The sequence below is a fragment of the Tupaia chinensis genome, unplaced genomic scaffold (genome assembly GCF_000334495.1).
Source record: "Tupaia chinensis unplaced genomic scaffold, TupChi_1.0 Scaffold144247_1, whole genome shotgun sequence".
NCBI classification, from domain to species: domain Eukaryota; kingdom Metazoa; phylum Chordata; class Mammalia; order Scandentia; family Tupaiidae; genus Tupaia; species Tupaia belangeri.
The window spans coordinates 828674-844916 of NW_006204105.1; the positions used below are offsets into that span (position 1 = coordinate 828674).

Consider the following 16243-nt stretch of genomic DNA (forward strand, 5'->3'; position numbering starts at 1 on the left):
GGGGGGAAGGGACAGCCGCGGCGGCCGCACCCTGGATGAGGTAAGGGCACTGCCGGCTTGTGCAGCTGGACTCCGGGAGGCTGCGGACAGCGCTGCGGGTGGTGGCGCGCGGTGCACCCGGCAGGAAGACCGCGCCGCCGAGGGCTGGGGCTCCAGGACTGGAGATCTCGATACCTGGGAGGGTTTAGTTCTGAGTGACACTTGCTTGAAGATTAAAGGGCAAGGGAGGTGGTGAGGTCCGTGGCGAGGATGGAAAGAGAAGGGACAGTGGTGAGTCGCCTGGAAATAAAGGTGTGACGGTGGATTATGCTGGACGAAAGCTTGGGACACCGGGTCTCTGCTTGATGTGTAGACAATTGCTATGTTGACGGAGATGAGGTTGAAGGCTTGACTGTTGGACTGAGCCAGAGGAGTGGGGAACACAGGACTCCAAAGGCCTTTCCAGGGTAGAGGCATTAAGGATAGTCGTAGAAGAGAACGGATCAGGAATGTGTGCAGGTGTAAGAGCTCGCCCTGTCTCTTCCACCTCTTCTTTCTGCCTTTTTATCTTAGGTACAGACAGCGGGGTGGAGTTGGTGGCAACAGCTAGGCTACAACTCTTCCCCTGCAAAGCTGGAGCCCTGTCCATTAGCCGGATGAGGGCATAAGGGACAAGCTGCCCCTAAACCCAAAGTACTTATTTTGCTCTGGCCTGAGTGACTGAGCAGATTAGGCCCCATTTTCTCCACGTAGCAGCAGCGAGATGAAAACTGCCATACATCAGATTTTCTGGAGCAGAGACAGATTGTGCTGCTGCCTTTTTCAAAATAAGCATGTCTTTGTCATAGAATTTTTAGCTTTTTATTTTGTGGGAAACCCACACTAATAAATCGAACGACAAGGCAATAATGTTTTCAATCTCTAGCCATTACCTAACTGTGCTCTTAAAAAATGTTACTTTATGTCTCTCGGCCTCCATTTCCTATGCCTAAAACTAGAATTTGCATCAAAAGATATTAATTGTAGAACAAAATTAATTAATTGTATTAATTTTACTGGAGTTGTATCCAACATTCAGAACTCTGCTATGTATGTCAAATAGGAAACTGAATCTATTCACAGATCCTTAACTGTGTGTATTCATCACACTCCCCACTGTTTATATCAGAAAACAGTGTCAGAGATATTCAATTAACAGTGAGGATTTTAACAGTGCTTAAAACAATCACATTTCTATTAAGGAATAGTCATAATAAATGACTACTCTTAAGAAAGAATGAAGCAAGTAGTCATTATTTGATTTTTTTATGAAGAGAAAAATTTAGCCTGGATGTACTAATACAAAAAAAACCCATGTATATCTATGGGATGTTAAATAATTTTCATAGACTAATTTGGATTTTTTTAAAAGCTTGGAACAAAAAATTAATCTGAGTGTATATTTAAAATTGTAAGATTTCTTAACTACTTTACATGCAATGATTTTTTTATCTGGAAAGAAGCATTAATACTACCAAATTTAGAATGTACCACTAGTCCTTATTATGAATGTAAGATTTTCCTTATTATTGTTAGTAGCATAGCTTGTAGTGTTAGAATTTGATTCTCTAAATTATAGTTTAATTGTAAAAACAGCAAATTTTCATGGTTTCCTTAACAGTTACTCATATTCATATAACAAACCACATTTATATTCATCTTAGTTGATATAAAGATAAATCTTGAAATGTTTTTTAAAAATTTCAGGACTTCTGAAATCAAACAGTTTGAAAAACTTCACTGAGGTTAGTGCTACTCTGATTTTCATTTAAAAATCAATTATCTAGGACTGTGTAGCATACTATTTTTTTTCTTTCTTTTTTTTTTTTTTTGGAGAGGTTTTTGCTATAGGGCGCATGCGCTCACCAGAAAGACAGAGAGAGACAGAGAGACAGAAAGCGACAAATCACCCCGCCACGCTGTGATCCCTTCTCCTCCATTCTCCTCTTGGGATCTTGGGCATGCATGCACACGCACCTGGCGTGAGTTTAAGCCACCAGGTCCAGTACTCAAACCATGGTCGACTACGTGGGAGTCCAGCGACATAGCCATTATGCTAATTGCTGGTCCTTGTGTCGCACACTTTCAAAAACATAACTATATTACAGTTACATTAATTATAGCAGACATATTCATAATATGTATTTATAATTATATATCTCTGATCTAATATATAATTATATATATATAATTTATCTAATTACATATAGTATGGCAAGTTTAATGAATATTATAGTGTTAGAGGCTTATGACTGAGTAGTAGTATTTTTGGAATAATTTTCCAACTTTCAAAAACCAAAAAAATGTAAAAAAGCAGTTCTGCATTATTATCCAGATTCTGTTCAATAATATGCTATTCAATGAGCAATGAAGGGGAGGGCCAGTAGAAAACTGGATACAGAACTATCCTTAGGTAGTTCTGAATCTATAGTTCTAAACTATACTCAGGAATCTATTGTGTGGAGTAAGTGGAAAAAGATGAAACTGTGAAAATGAAAATAAATAAATATATCTATCTCTCCAGGGAAAGCTGACTGCACCCCAAGAGACCATAAAGAATGGTATTATCTTGGGAGGTATGTCAAAATCTCGTTTTTAGCTTGTTGAATGTCTCTTAAACTGATAAATCCATAGGAATACTATGTAAGCCCAGAATGGCAATTTATTAATTTGTAATAAGGGTTTTAACATTTTAGGACACTAGACTATTTTATTATTTCAGTGAGATCTTTCTTGGCATATTTGCCACATTTGGAAGCCAAATTACAACTGCTGTAGTTTGAAAGTTCCCTCTAGAATTCCCGTGTTGGGACTTGATTATATTGTAAAAATCTTAAGTGAAAACCTCTTCACAGCGTTCCAAGATGGGATCTTGGTAGTGTGGTAAGATTATTAGGGTGGAGGCCTTATGATTAAGTTCTGGTGGGTTTATAAGCATTGAATGAGACCAGAACAAGAGCAAGAAACTCATGGATACAGACCATGGTCTGCTAAACACTCTGCCTTCTGGCATTTTATGATGCCTTGAGATTTTTCCACTCACTAGAATCATGGGCTTTTCACATAAACCTCTATTCTTTTTTTGGTATTGCCATTAGGGTGCATATGTTTGCTAAATAGAAACAGAGATAAAGAGAAAGGGAGAGGGGGGAAAAACACCTTCCAATGGGATGTGATCATGTGGCGATCCCTTCTCCTCTATTTCTTTGTTCTGCCAGGATTTGGAGCGTACATGACATGTGCCTGGCATGTTCTTCAAGACCCCAGAATTTGAACTGTGGTCAGCTATATGTGATCCAGCTTCCTTAATCACTAGGATATGGGGATGGCCCCTCTATTTTCTTTATAAATCACCCAGTCTCAGGTATTTCTGATGGCAACACAAAAGTAGACTAAGAAAATATCCAAAGGTTGTTTTTGAAACTGAATTTAGAGCAATAGGAATGAATTAGCAGATTCTAAATTAAAATAAACAACTCAATAGCTTTAGATAAACTATCAAGGGATATAAATGAGTTTGTTCTTTCCTGCATAGTAGTATCCATTGATATCAACCTCCTTTCGTATGTATACTTTGTTTTTTCAACTATGATATAGAAATATTTTCAATCAAGCTCTAGTCTGTTTGATTTGGGAATCTTTGTGTCTGTTTCAAGTGTCTGCACATTTCTTCTTGAATGTTTGTCTTAATTGTAAAGTTTTAAAACTCCAAATAGTGAGTTTATTTTGCTTGAGTAAAATTCAGAATAGAGTTAGAGAAATGGGTCTGGGGACGCTATGACTGTCTCTACATGCTGGCAATATGAACCAGGTGTTAATAACACCTACAATGTTAAGAGTTACACAATCAGAAAAGGCTTCATGCAGAAGATGAATTATTGTCTGGTCTGACAAGATAGCAAAACCATTGGGTTGTCAGAAAAGTCATGATGCATTTCATATGCAAAAAAATATGTTATGACTTTTCCAACAACCCAATAGGTTGGGTAGAAAGAACCCAATAAGTTGCAGAGAAACACAAGCAAATTGATGGCCCTGGGGAAATATCTTATTGAAATAAATTCTACTCTATGATAGACATTTTCCATGAGGATTTAATTCAAAGGTGATCATCTTCCATGTATATAACTATTTAAGAATAAGAGCTGGAACCAGCAGGCGGTGTGGTGGTTAAGATACTAGACTCCCACATGGCCTACCTGGATCTGGCAGTTTGAAAATCGTGCTGGACACATGTGCATGTGTGCCCAAAATTCCAGGAGAAGAATATAGGAGAAGGGATTATGGTATGGCCATCCCACTGGGGAGTGATTTCTCACTTTGTCTCTCATTGTCTCTCTCTCTCTCTCTGGCAAGTGCACATGCCCTATGGCAAAACAAAAGTTACATGACTTATCAGCTAATGGTCATCTGCCTTCTTGTGTGCTTTTGAAGTCTAACAGATTGCATGTTCTCACTAGATGGAAAGCCTGGAATCTGTAGACACTATCAGAAAGAATGACTTCAGAGACAATTTGGTACATTTCTAACATCAAACTTCAACTATTATGTACGTCTATGCCATCTCTTTTTTTTTTGTAGTTTCATAGATTTAAAAAAATATATATAGTTGAGGGACCAGCAGTTGGCGTAATGGCTCTGTCACTAGACTCTCATGTGGTTGACCATGGTTCAAGTTCCGGACCTGGGGGCCTAGACTCAGGCCAGGTGCGTGTGCATGCCCAAGATCCTGAGAGGAGAATGGAGGAGAAGGGATTGCAGCATGGGCACCCCCCTGCAGAGTGATTTCTCACTTTCTGTCTCTGTGTCTTTCTGGTGAGCAAATGTGCCCTATAGCAAAAACCTCTCCAAATATTATAAATATGTGTATATATATGTGTATACATATATATACACATATATACATATATATACATTTTTATATAAATATATACACACACACACATATATATATATATATATTTAAAATACAGTGAACTTGTTACATTTAAAGTGTACATCTTGAAAAGTTTTTACACACATGTATGCCTGTGAAATCGTCACTATAGTCAAGATGATGAGCTTGTCCATTATCCAAGAAAGTTTCTTTCTGCCCTTTAATAATCTCTGTATTCTGCCCCACCAGTACCCTAATACACTACTGATCTGTTTTGTCTAACTATATGCTAGTTTGCATTTTCAAGAATTTCACACAAATGGAATCATACAGTGTGTGCTTAGTGTTTTTATCTGACTTCTTTCAGACAGTGTACTTATTATGAGATGTGCCTGTGCTGCTGTGGATATCAGTAGTTCATTTTTGTTCCTTACTGAATAGTATTCTTTTGTATGAACACCACAATTTGCTTATTAATTTACCAGCTGTTAGGTTGTTTCTAGTTTTATGGCTACTACAGATAAAGCTGCTTTTATTGTTCAAGTCTTTCTGTTTACATGTGCTTGAGTTTCTCTTGAGTAAATTTCTATGACTAGAACATTAGACTTACGTTTAATTTTTTAAGAAACTGAAAAATTGTTTCCATAAAAGTTTGCTCCTTTCACATTCCCACAATCAATCATGAAGGTTTCCATTTCTCCACATCCCTGAAACACTTGTTACTGTCTGTCTTTTTTATTATAGCTGTCTAAATAGGTGTGAAACAGTATCATATGATTTTGATTTACTTTTTTAAAATGACTAATTATGTTGAGCATTTTTTTCTTGTGCTTAATTATTATTCATTTATTTTTTGGTGAAGTATCTTTTAAAATCTTTTGGCCATTTTTTAAAAAAGCTTCTTTACTTCTTTGGAAAGAGAGAGAGAAAGAGAAAGGCACTCTCAAAAGAGTCTGCACGCTGCAATCTTCCTACCAGACCTGTAGCAGCCATCTAGAATCATGGGTGCATGAATGTGCCTGGGCTGTTTAAGTAGATCTAATTCACAAAGCCAGAGCCTTCCCACATGGTCTCCAGGATTGAGCAGCAGTGCCACTACTGCCTGCACCACCGCAGCTGCCCTTTTCCTCATATTTTTTTTCTTACTGAATCATTTGCTTTTTTATTGTCACATTTGGGGTTCTCTGTATATTCTAAATACAAGCCTTTATTATAGCTATTTTGCAAATATTTTCTTTCAATCTGTAGATTGTCTTTCCATTTAGTAATAGTATCTCCCAAAAACCATAAATTTAAAAATGTTGTTGCAGTAAATACTCATTATTAAAATTTTCTTTTATGGATTTTGCTATTGATGTCATATCTAAGAAGTCATTTCCTAATCCGAGGTCACAAAATAGTATATTTTTCTAGAAGTTTTATAATTTCCTATTTGTACATTGAGTTCTATGATCCATTACACTAACTGCTGGTCCCATTTTGAGTTAACATTTTTGTATATAGAACAAATTATTGACCAAGGGTCATCAGGGTTATTTTTGCATATCGATATCTATTTGTTCTAACACATGTGTTGAAAACACTATACTTTCTCCATTTAATTTCCTTGGCACTTTTGTTCAAACCAATTGAATGTATATATGTGTGCCTATATATAAGTTTTTTATTCTGATCCACTGATTTATTTGTCTGTCTGTAGACCAATACCATACTGATTTGATTACAATAGATGTATAAATCTTGAAATCATGTAGTCAAGTCTTATTTTGTTTTTCTCATTCAAAATTATTTTCGTTATGCTAAGACTTTGCTATTTCATATACATTTTAGAATTCACTTGTCAATTAAGACAATAAGAATGTGGGAATTTGATTGCACTGAGCCTGTAGATTAACTTGGAGAGAATTGATATTAACAATACTGGGTCTTCTGATTCATGAACATGGTATGTCATTCCATTTGTTTCAGTGAGTGGTCTCAACAGGTGGCAGTTGTACCTCACAAAAGACACTTGGCAGTATCTGGACACATATTTGATTGTCATAACTCTGAGTGAGGATTACTCTGGCATCTAGTAAATAGAGGTCAGGGATACTGGAAAACATCCTACATGCACAGAACAATTCCCATGACAAAGAATTATCCAACCCAAAATGTCAATAGCATCAAGATTTCTCACTTTCATTTAGCTTCTCTTTATTTCAGCAATATTTTATGGTTTTAATTATAGCCTTTGTACATCTTTATTGCACATTTATTCCTAAATTCTTTGTTTTCAATTCTATTATAAATGGTATTGTCTTTGATTTTTCAATTCTTTTTTTTTTTTTGAGTTTTTTTTTTTTGCTATAGGGTGCGTGCGCTCGCCAGACAGAGAGAGACACAGAGACAGAAAGAGAGAAATCACCCCCCAGGGGGGATGGTCACGCCACAATCCCTTCTCCTCCATTCTCCTCTCAGGATCTTGGGCACGCACACACACGCGCCCAGCGTGAGTTTTAAGCCACCGGGTCCGGGACGCGAACCGCGGTGGACTACGTGGGAGTCCAGCAACATAGCCATTACACTAACTGCTGGTTCCCTTGACTTCAATTCTAATTGTTATTGCTCATTCTGTTGATTTTTATGTATTGCTCTCTGCTAAACTGACTAGTTCTAGTAACATTTTTTGTAGATCCCATGGAATTTTCTACATGATAATTATGTCATCTACAAAACACACACATACATATAAACACAACTTTTATTTCTCCAACCTGCATGTCTCTTCTTTGTTTTTTCTTTTATCCTTTTACTTCTCTCTCTATCCTTTCCTTCCTTCCTCTCTTCTTTTTTTCTTCCTTCTTTCCTTTTTTCATTTGTTCCTTCCTTTTTTATTTTTTTTGCCATAGAGTGTATGCTCTCCCTGGAGAGAGACACAGAAAGAGGGAGAGTGAGAAATCACTCCACATGGGGGATGGCCATCCCACAACTCCTTCTCTTCCATTCTCCTCTCAGGATTTTGGCCACACATGCACGTGTGCCTGGTGTGATTTTTGAGCTTCTGAGTCTGAGACTCGAACTGTGCTTGGCCGTGTTGGAGTACAATACATTAACCACCATGCCACCTCTGGTCCCTCATTTTTCTTTCTTTATTGTCTTGACTAGAACCCTTAGTGCACTGTTACAATGTTGAATACAAATAATGGGAGCAGAACGAGCCTCTGTGGTGCAGTCAATAGTGAGCCTTGCTGCAGTGCTGGAAGCCACATAGCTGACCATACGATCAGATCCCCACCAGGTTGATATGACACATACTGGGTACATGTGAGCACCAAAGATCTTGACAAGCTGTTGGGGAGGGAGTAGAGGGAGAAGAGAAGGGGATTGCTGTGGAACCATACTTTGTTGAGTGCACTTTTTTCTCTCTTGTGCACAAGCATGTGTGCACATGCTCTTTTTCATGAGGAAGAGAGAAAGAAAGAAAGAAAGAAAGAAAGAAAGAAAGAAAGAAAGAAAGAAAGAAAGAAAGAAAGAAAAGAAAAGAAAGAAAGGGGGCCAGCAGTTGGCGTAATGGCTATGTCGCTGGACTCCCGTGTGGTTGACCGTGGTTCGCGTCCCGGACCGGGTGGCTTAAAATATGCCAGGCACGTGTGCACGCGTGCCCAAGATCCCGAGAGGAGAATGGAGGAGAAGGGATTGTGGTGTGGCCATCACCCCTGGGGGGTGATTTCTCGCTTTCTGTCTCTCTGTCTCTCTCTGTCTGGCGAGCACACATGCCCTATAGCAAAAACCTCTCCAAAAAAAAAAAAAAAAAGGAAAAAAAAAAGAGAGAAATGGAGAGGGGCCAGCAAGTGGTGTTAAAGTGGTGGACTCCCTTGTGGGCCATCATGGTTCAAGTCCCAGACCTGGCTTGATATTCATGCTGGGCATGTGTGAGTGTGTTATGGCCTTCCCCCCAAATGGTGATTTCTCATTTTCTGTCTCTCTGGTGAACACATGTACCCTAGAGCAAAATTTCTAAAAAAATAACAAAAGAGAGAAAGAAAGAAAGAGAGAAAACGAGAGAGAAAGAAAGAAAGAAACGAGCCAAGTAGTGGGAGTAAACATCTTTGCCTTCTTCCTGGTCTTAGAAAAAAGTCATTTAGTCTTTGACCATTAAGTATGATGTAACTCTCGGTTTTTCATAGATACATTTTATTTTAGATTAAGGAAGTACCATTCTATTCTTAATTTACTGAGAAGTTTCATTAGAAATGGAGGTTTAATTTTTCATGTAGTTAAGAATGACTATGTTAATTTTTTATTCAATTAATTAATGAGTTATGTTGATTAAGTTAAGAATGTTAAAATCAGGGCCAACCCTGTAACACAGCAGTAAAATGCTATGCATAGAAAGCCAGATCCCAAAGGGTTGACTGTGGTTTGAATCTTTTCCCCAGTGGTTTGAAAAACATATCAGATGTGGGTGCATGTGTGCCCATATTCAGGATGGAGAAATGGAGCGAAGGGGATTTCAGTGTGAGCATGCTTCACAGGGTGTGCCTTTCTCTCTCTTTTTCTGTCTTAGGTGAGTGCATGCACCCTCTGACAATTAAAAAACTTATTAAACTCAAAGTTGGAGTCCTGGGATAAATCCCACTAAGTAGTAATGTTATTCTTTTTATATATTATTGGCTAGATCCACTAAAATTCTGTTAAGAATTTTTGCACATATGTTTATAAAGGATATTAATTTGTATTCTTCACGTGTGATGTCTTTGGCTTTAGTACGAAGGTGTATTTTCTCCTTCAAATTTTGAGGAGAATTTGTACAGAATTGACATTATCTCTTCATTTAATGTTTTCATAAAATTCACTGGTAAAGACTTTTAAGCATGGATTTTCTTTGTGTGAAAAATTTTAAGAATAAATTAACTTTCCTTAGTAAACATAGGGTTGTTTAGTTGAACTATTTCTTCTAGTGAAAAATTTGTTAATTTGTCAAAGAACTTGTCCATTTTATCTAAGTTATCAAATTCATTGTCATACATTTTTCATGCCATTCAATTTTTTTCTTTTAAGCTTTTTGGCCATAGGGTGCTCACCAAAAAGACAGAGAGAGTGAAAGTGAAAAATCATTCCCTGGGAGGATGGCCATGCCACAATCCCTTCTTCTTCATTTTCCTCTTGGGGTTTTAGGCATACATCCACAATTGCTTGACATGTTTTTCAAGCCACCAGATCCAAGACTTGAACTGTGGTCAGCCATATGAGAATCCAGTTCCTTAACCACCACACCACCTGCTGGCCCCCCATGCCATTTCTTTTTTTAACACTTTAATTTATTTATTGATTGATTTTTGTAGAGAGATTTTTGCTGTAGAGTACATGCATTCGCCAGAGAGAGACAGAGACACAGAAAGGAAGAAGTCACCTCCCAGGGGCATGACCATGCAGCAATCCCTTCTCCTCCATTGTCTTCTCGGGATTTTGGGCATTCATGCACATGAGCCGGCCATGAGTTTGAAACCTCCAGGTCTAGGACTCCAACTGTGGTTGATTACATGGGAGTCCAGTGACGTAACCATCACGCCATTGCTGGTCCCCTTCTTAACACATTAGTATTTGTAGTATTGCTATCTTTCTCCATGATATTGATATCTGTGTTATCTCATTTTTTATCAATATGAGTAAAAGTTTATTAATTGTATTGGTCCTTTCAAAGAACCAGCTTTTTTTCATCATTTATTTCCTTTATTATCTTTCTGTTTTCAATTTATTTTATTTTATTTCTGATGATTATTATTTTCATTTTTTGCTTACTTCAATTTAATTTGCTCTTACATCTCCAGTGACTTAAGGTAAAAGCTTCTCCTTATTGATTGAAAACCTTTCTTCTTTACTCATATAGGTGTTTTAGTTCTATAAATTTCACTCTATTACTGCTTTAGGTCTATCCATAATTTTGTTATCTTATGAGCTCATTGTACCTAATTTAAAACAATTAATTTTGCTAATTTTTTTCTTTGTTCCAAGATAGTTAGAAACAGGTGTTGCTGCATCATGATGGTTGCAAATGTAATTCCAAACTCAATCAGCACCCAGTCTTATCAGCTACAACCAATGAATGCTGTGTTTTACCTGAAGGTAAAATCATGCCAAACACTGTTTTTGTTGGTGGCACTGATGTTAGAATGGATAAGTCAAATTATAACTTTCTTCACTAAATATGGTTCAGTAAGAGAAGTGAAGATTATCATTGGTCAAAATGTATTGAAAGGCTATGGATTTGTTTTATTTTGTAATGACATAATGTGTAGAACATAAGACAATTGCAGATAAATTTCTGTGGTAAGATCTGAAACTGGGCCCTGCATCAGGAAGCAAAATTTATGTGCTTAGTGTGCATCCTTGGGTTTTTCAGTCTTTCCTCTTCACTACAGTTTCAGAATGTCTGGAGTAATTCAGATACTGAAACTTACATGTAACTTCCAACCGTGATGAATCCTATAACTCAGTACATGTAAGTCTATCTTCCTTATCCAAGTTCAACTCTTCAGGTCATCACCGATACCAACTGCTTACATATAATTATCAGATGCCACCCCAGTGACCTACTGGGGTGTAAAGAACCTATACAATATGTCTTGTTTGTACAGCCATTAACTACCACTACAACACAGTTGGTCTAGGTGGTGGAGTTTTGCCACACAAATGCTTAGTTCATTGAGCTAGTCCATTCTCTGGAAATAGCCCCCCCAAAATCCTGTGGGCTGGAGTGTACAGCCGGTACCACCTTGCCTGTTTAATACAGAGAACAGTCTGAGAAACTCACTTGTTACCCATGACGATTACTCCGAGGATAAAGGAGTGCATGGCTTTAGAAGTCGGGCAGTACTTCTATCTGTTTGATCCTCTCTGCCTTCTAGTCTCATGGGAAATTTTTGCTTTTGAATGTTAAGAGACTGAAGTTTTTCACTATTATAGAAGTTTAGTTCTGAATTTTGATAAATCACACAAAGATTGTACAAGTTGCATTATATTGCCTAGTTTTATTTTACATTGAAATTGTTCTTCATTATACCTTTATTCAGAAATTCATTATGGGTTGAATATATAGTTGAATATTTAAAATGTGACCAGCCTGTGGTCTAGTGGTTAATGTAACTGGATGCCACGTGGACAACTGTACTGTTTGAGTCCCAGATTCATGGCTCGAGAAACAACTCAGGCATGCATGTATGTGCCCCAAATCCTAAAAAGAGGGAATAGTGGAGCAGAAGGGATTATGGTGACTATGATCATGGGATAGGTGCTTTCTCGCTTTCCCCACCCACTGTCTCTCTCCAGTGAGCAAAGATTCTAAACAAACAGCCCAATCAGTGGATTTTACATTTATTTGCCCAAAATATTTTATGTATTAGCTGCAGTCTACACATAGATAATGTATTTGATTAGGATAGCAACTGGGATAACCTTAAATCTGGAACTAATTTGTTTGTTTGTTTGTTTTGCTATAGGGTGTGAGTGCTCACCAGAGAGAGACAGAGACAGAGAGGGAGAAAGTGAGAAATCACCCTTAAGGGGATGAAAACACCACAGTCCCTTCTTTTCCATTCTCCTCTTGGGATTTTGGGCACACACATATGTGCACTTGGTGTGATTTTCAAACCAATTTAAAAATGATGACACTTTTTTTTTTTGGCAGGTAATGTGTGCTCTCACCAGAGGGAGAGAAAGAAGCAGTGAGAGGGAAGAAAGCACTCCCCAATGCCACAGTCCTTTCTCCTCCGTTTTTCTATTCCATTGTAGTTTGAGTCATGCATGCACATGTCCCTGGCATCTTTCTCAGGCCACCTTATGCTGGTATATCAGTCAAGTGTATAGGCCACATGAGATCTAGCTCCCTTAACCACTAGGCCCTAGGACCAACCCCAAATACTGAAAGTTTTTATGTCACTTAAAGGTTAATCAATATTTGAAAGGAACAAATTTTAGAAAAACTTTAACATGGTAGCTATTTGTTTTGGAGCTAATAGAATTTTATGTTTGTTTGATGTCCTATTATAATTCCTTTTTAAAAGTAAATTATATCCAGGAGAGTCAAAGTGGGTAGCTTTGGTGTTTCTAAACCACAAAAGGTTCTTTAATAAGCATGCCCCAGGAGCATACTAGAAACCGAGTTAGCAATCTGCTTGTAGATTGGCTGATCTCTTTAGACATTAGATGGTGTAATAAACAATTAGAGCGCCAGCACCCCTCTGCTCCAGTCTCGCTTGTACAGTCTACTATACTCCTTCAGGAGGGTTGCTCCTCAAACTGGTGATGGAAAGGAGGAAAATAGCAGCATGATCTATTTTCATAGTTGAGGGCTAACCCTGGAAAGAGAGCAATGGCAGAATAGCTTTCTGAGGTAAACGGTTGTATTGGCATCATTTGTCCTGCTATTGACATGGCATAATGTGGCTTCCTGGCTTTTTTCCATTGGCTCCTTCCCTGAAATGTGGAGACGTCACGTGTCCTTAGCCTAATGAACTACCACGAGCCATATCACCAGTTCCTACTGGGGCCTGGAAGTCACAATATTTCTATTTATCTAAAGGGAAGTCTTTTTTTTTTTTTTTTTAGACGTTTTCGCTATAGGGCACGTGCGCTCACCAGACAGAGAGAGACACAGAGACAGAAAGCAAGCAATCACCCCCCAGGGGGGATGGCCACGCCGCAATCCCTTCGCCTCCATTCTCCTCTCGGGATCTTGGGCACGCACGCACATGCGCCCGGCGTGAGTTTTAAGCCATCAGGTCCAGGACGCGAACCGCGGTGGACTATGTGGGAGTTCAGTGACATAGCCATTACACTAACTACTGGTTCCCTAAAGGGAAGTCTTTTCATTTTAGAGAATACTCAGGAGCAGAATGTAACCTGGAAAATATTTAAAAACCTCCCTCTTGGAGAGCAGATTTTTTGGTGGCTGAGGGTAGAAGCAAGGTTAACTGCTTTGAAGGCTATTTCAGTAAGTAGTACAGATATGAAATGATGGTGATTTTCATCATAGTGTTAGCAGTAGAGGTGGTAAGAGGTGGACAATTTCAAACATATTTTGCAGGGAGAGTCAACAGATTTGCTGGTGTGTTGTATTAGGGGATGCAGTGAAAAGAGAACGTTTCACAGACCTTTTTAAAAAAGTAATTTTCCTTCTTAGACATAGAAATTAGATCAGGGATGGGCACTTGTCTTAGATTAGTCCAAACAGGATTCTTTAGGAGTCTAGTGAAAGAGACAGCCATTCCTCTAATGAACATGAATCTGGGGAAGAATGTCAACCTGGGCCTGCTAGCAGATAATTTGGTACTTTGCAAATCCTGGAAGCAAAAACGACACAGAAAATAATCAAAGGATATATTTATATAGAGAGAGTCAACAGCTCCATTGATGGAGTCTCTATATTAAGCTGTGCTTGAATCCTTTATTGAAGATTTTTGTTGAACCCAAATTGAGGTTTTATTCCCACTTTTAATGGGGGGTGGGCAAAGAAATGGAGGTCATTTTAATGAAAAGGACCCTGGATAAAATAAAAATTATCTTAACAGAGGATTGCATATGGTGATCAGTGGTGATAGTGTTCACACTGGGTGGGTAGCAGACATGGTGAGGTTGTTTCTTTAGCACACTCCAACCTCTTGTTTAAACTACCTGTTTTCTGAGTGTTATAAGCCAAAGAATCCTTACAAGCATAGGTGATTCATACTATTGTGTTGTTGGGAAAGTCATGATGCATGTTTGCATAACAGAAAAATACATCACAGCTTTCTCAATGACATAATAAATCACACAGAATTTCCAAAGAGAATGAATCTTTAATGATTTTATGTTATGGCTCATGACATTTTGTGGTAACAGCATCAGCATTGTTATCATCATCACCACAACTGTAATTTGTATTATTACCAATATCTACTGAGCGTATGCTACAGGCCAGGTCTTATCTTAAACACTTTATAAGCATAATCTTGCTTAATCCTCGCTATAATCCTATAAGAATGATTCCATTATTGTCCCCATTTTAATAGGAAGATTAAGTAATTTCTTCTTTTTTAAAGAATTATTTATTTATTATCATCATTTTTCAATTTTGACCAAAGAGAGAGAGAGAGAAAGAGCAAGTTGCCAGGCCTGGGACTCGAACTGTGGTCAGTCATGTGGGAGTCCAGTGCCCTTAATCACCATGCCACCTGTCAGCCCCAAAAGGTTAAGTAATTTGACAACGTCACACAGTTATGAAGTGGTAGAGGTTGTACTTAATTGCAGTTGCTAGCTTTCTTTTTTATGTGCATTAGAGTAATTGTTTTGTACATTTGGTATGCTTCTAAAATTTCTCCTTAGAGTGATGCTAAGTTTTATTTCTCTTAAAAAATAAGTTAAAGCAAAACATACAAAAAATACAAAATGAAAACCTTTGCTAGAACTTGGACAAAAATGGGGACCAGCAGTTAACATAATGGCTACGTCACTGGACTCCCATGTAGTCAAATGCAGTTCAAGTTCCAGACCCAGTGACTTAAACTTATGCTGGGAGAGTATGTGTGCATGCCCAAGATCCCGAGAGAAAACTGGAGAAGGGATTGTGGAGTGGCCATCCCCCCACCCCAGAAGGGGGGGGTGATTTCTCGCTTTTTGTCTCTCTGATGAGCACATGTGGCCTATAGCAAAAACCTCTAAAAAAAATAATAAAATAAAAGAACTTGGACAAAAATGATCTGCTCTCCAAATTAATATAACAGGTGCAAAAATGTCAACTGCTCAAAAAAAATAAGCTGCAGTATTAACATCTGACCTTGTGAGGATTTGCTTTTTTAATTTATGTGGCAAAACCCCTGAAGGTCAGCACGCAGAAATGAATGACCTGTTTAACACAAAAGGAATTATACTTGGACATAACAGAGAATCTATCAAAAAAGATCAGAGAGCTCCATATAGAGGTTTATAAAAATGGGTGAAATGTACACTTCAAAGGAAAATCTGGGACACTGTTCAAATAATAAAGACCCACAGCCACATCTAATCTTACAACACCAGCTTGGAGAAAGTAGAAAGAGATGTTACCATGAACAAATGATGCTAGTGTACAAATAGAAACAATACTGTATTTTAGCTTCTTTCCCCCCATAATAGTCCAATCTATGGCATCTTTTGGTTATACGTACACCTTGATTTTGAAGTATCTAATTACATTCCAACTAAGATAAACAGCTTTATTGTAATTTAAATAAGAAAGATTTTCATGGATTGAACATACCTCCTAAAAGAAAATATTGTTCTTGGTAGTAATTAAAAGCACATTCTGGAGACAGAATATGTAGGCAGTATAGTCTACAGAATGGTTGTATA

The 16243-nt window shown here is 37.9% G+C and overlaps 1 protein-coding gene and 1 pseudogene across 4 annotated transcripts in view; both read left to right on the plus strand.

Annotated features, from left to right (window-relative positions):
• LOC102497941 (myomegalin) overlaps window positions 1–16243 on the plus strand; it is a 251520-nt gene that overhangs the window by 1474 nt on the left and 233803 nt on the right. The window contains exon 1 of one of the 4 annotated variants that reach the window (XM_014583302.2): window positions 19–40. The exons of the other annotated variants lie outside the window; for them this stretch is intronic. Coding sequence (XP_014438788.1) covers window positions 36–40 — 5 coding nt within the window. The 5' untranslated portion in view covers window positions 19–35. Of the gene's footprint in view, window positions 1–18; window positions 41–16243 lie in introns of those variants that run through there. 4 annotated transcript variants of the gene reach the window in all.
• On the plus strand, window positions 250–11767 carry LOC114005661 (deleted in azoospermia-like pseudogene; annotated as a pseudogene).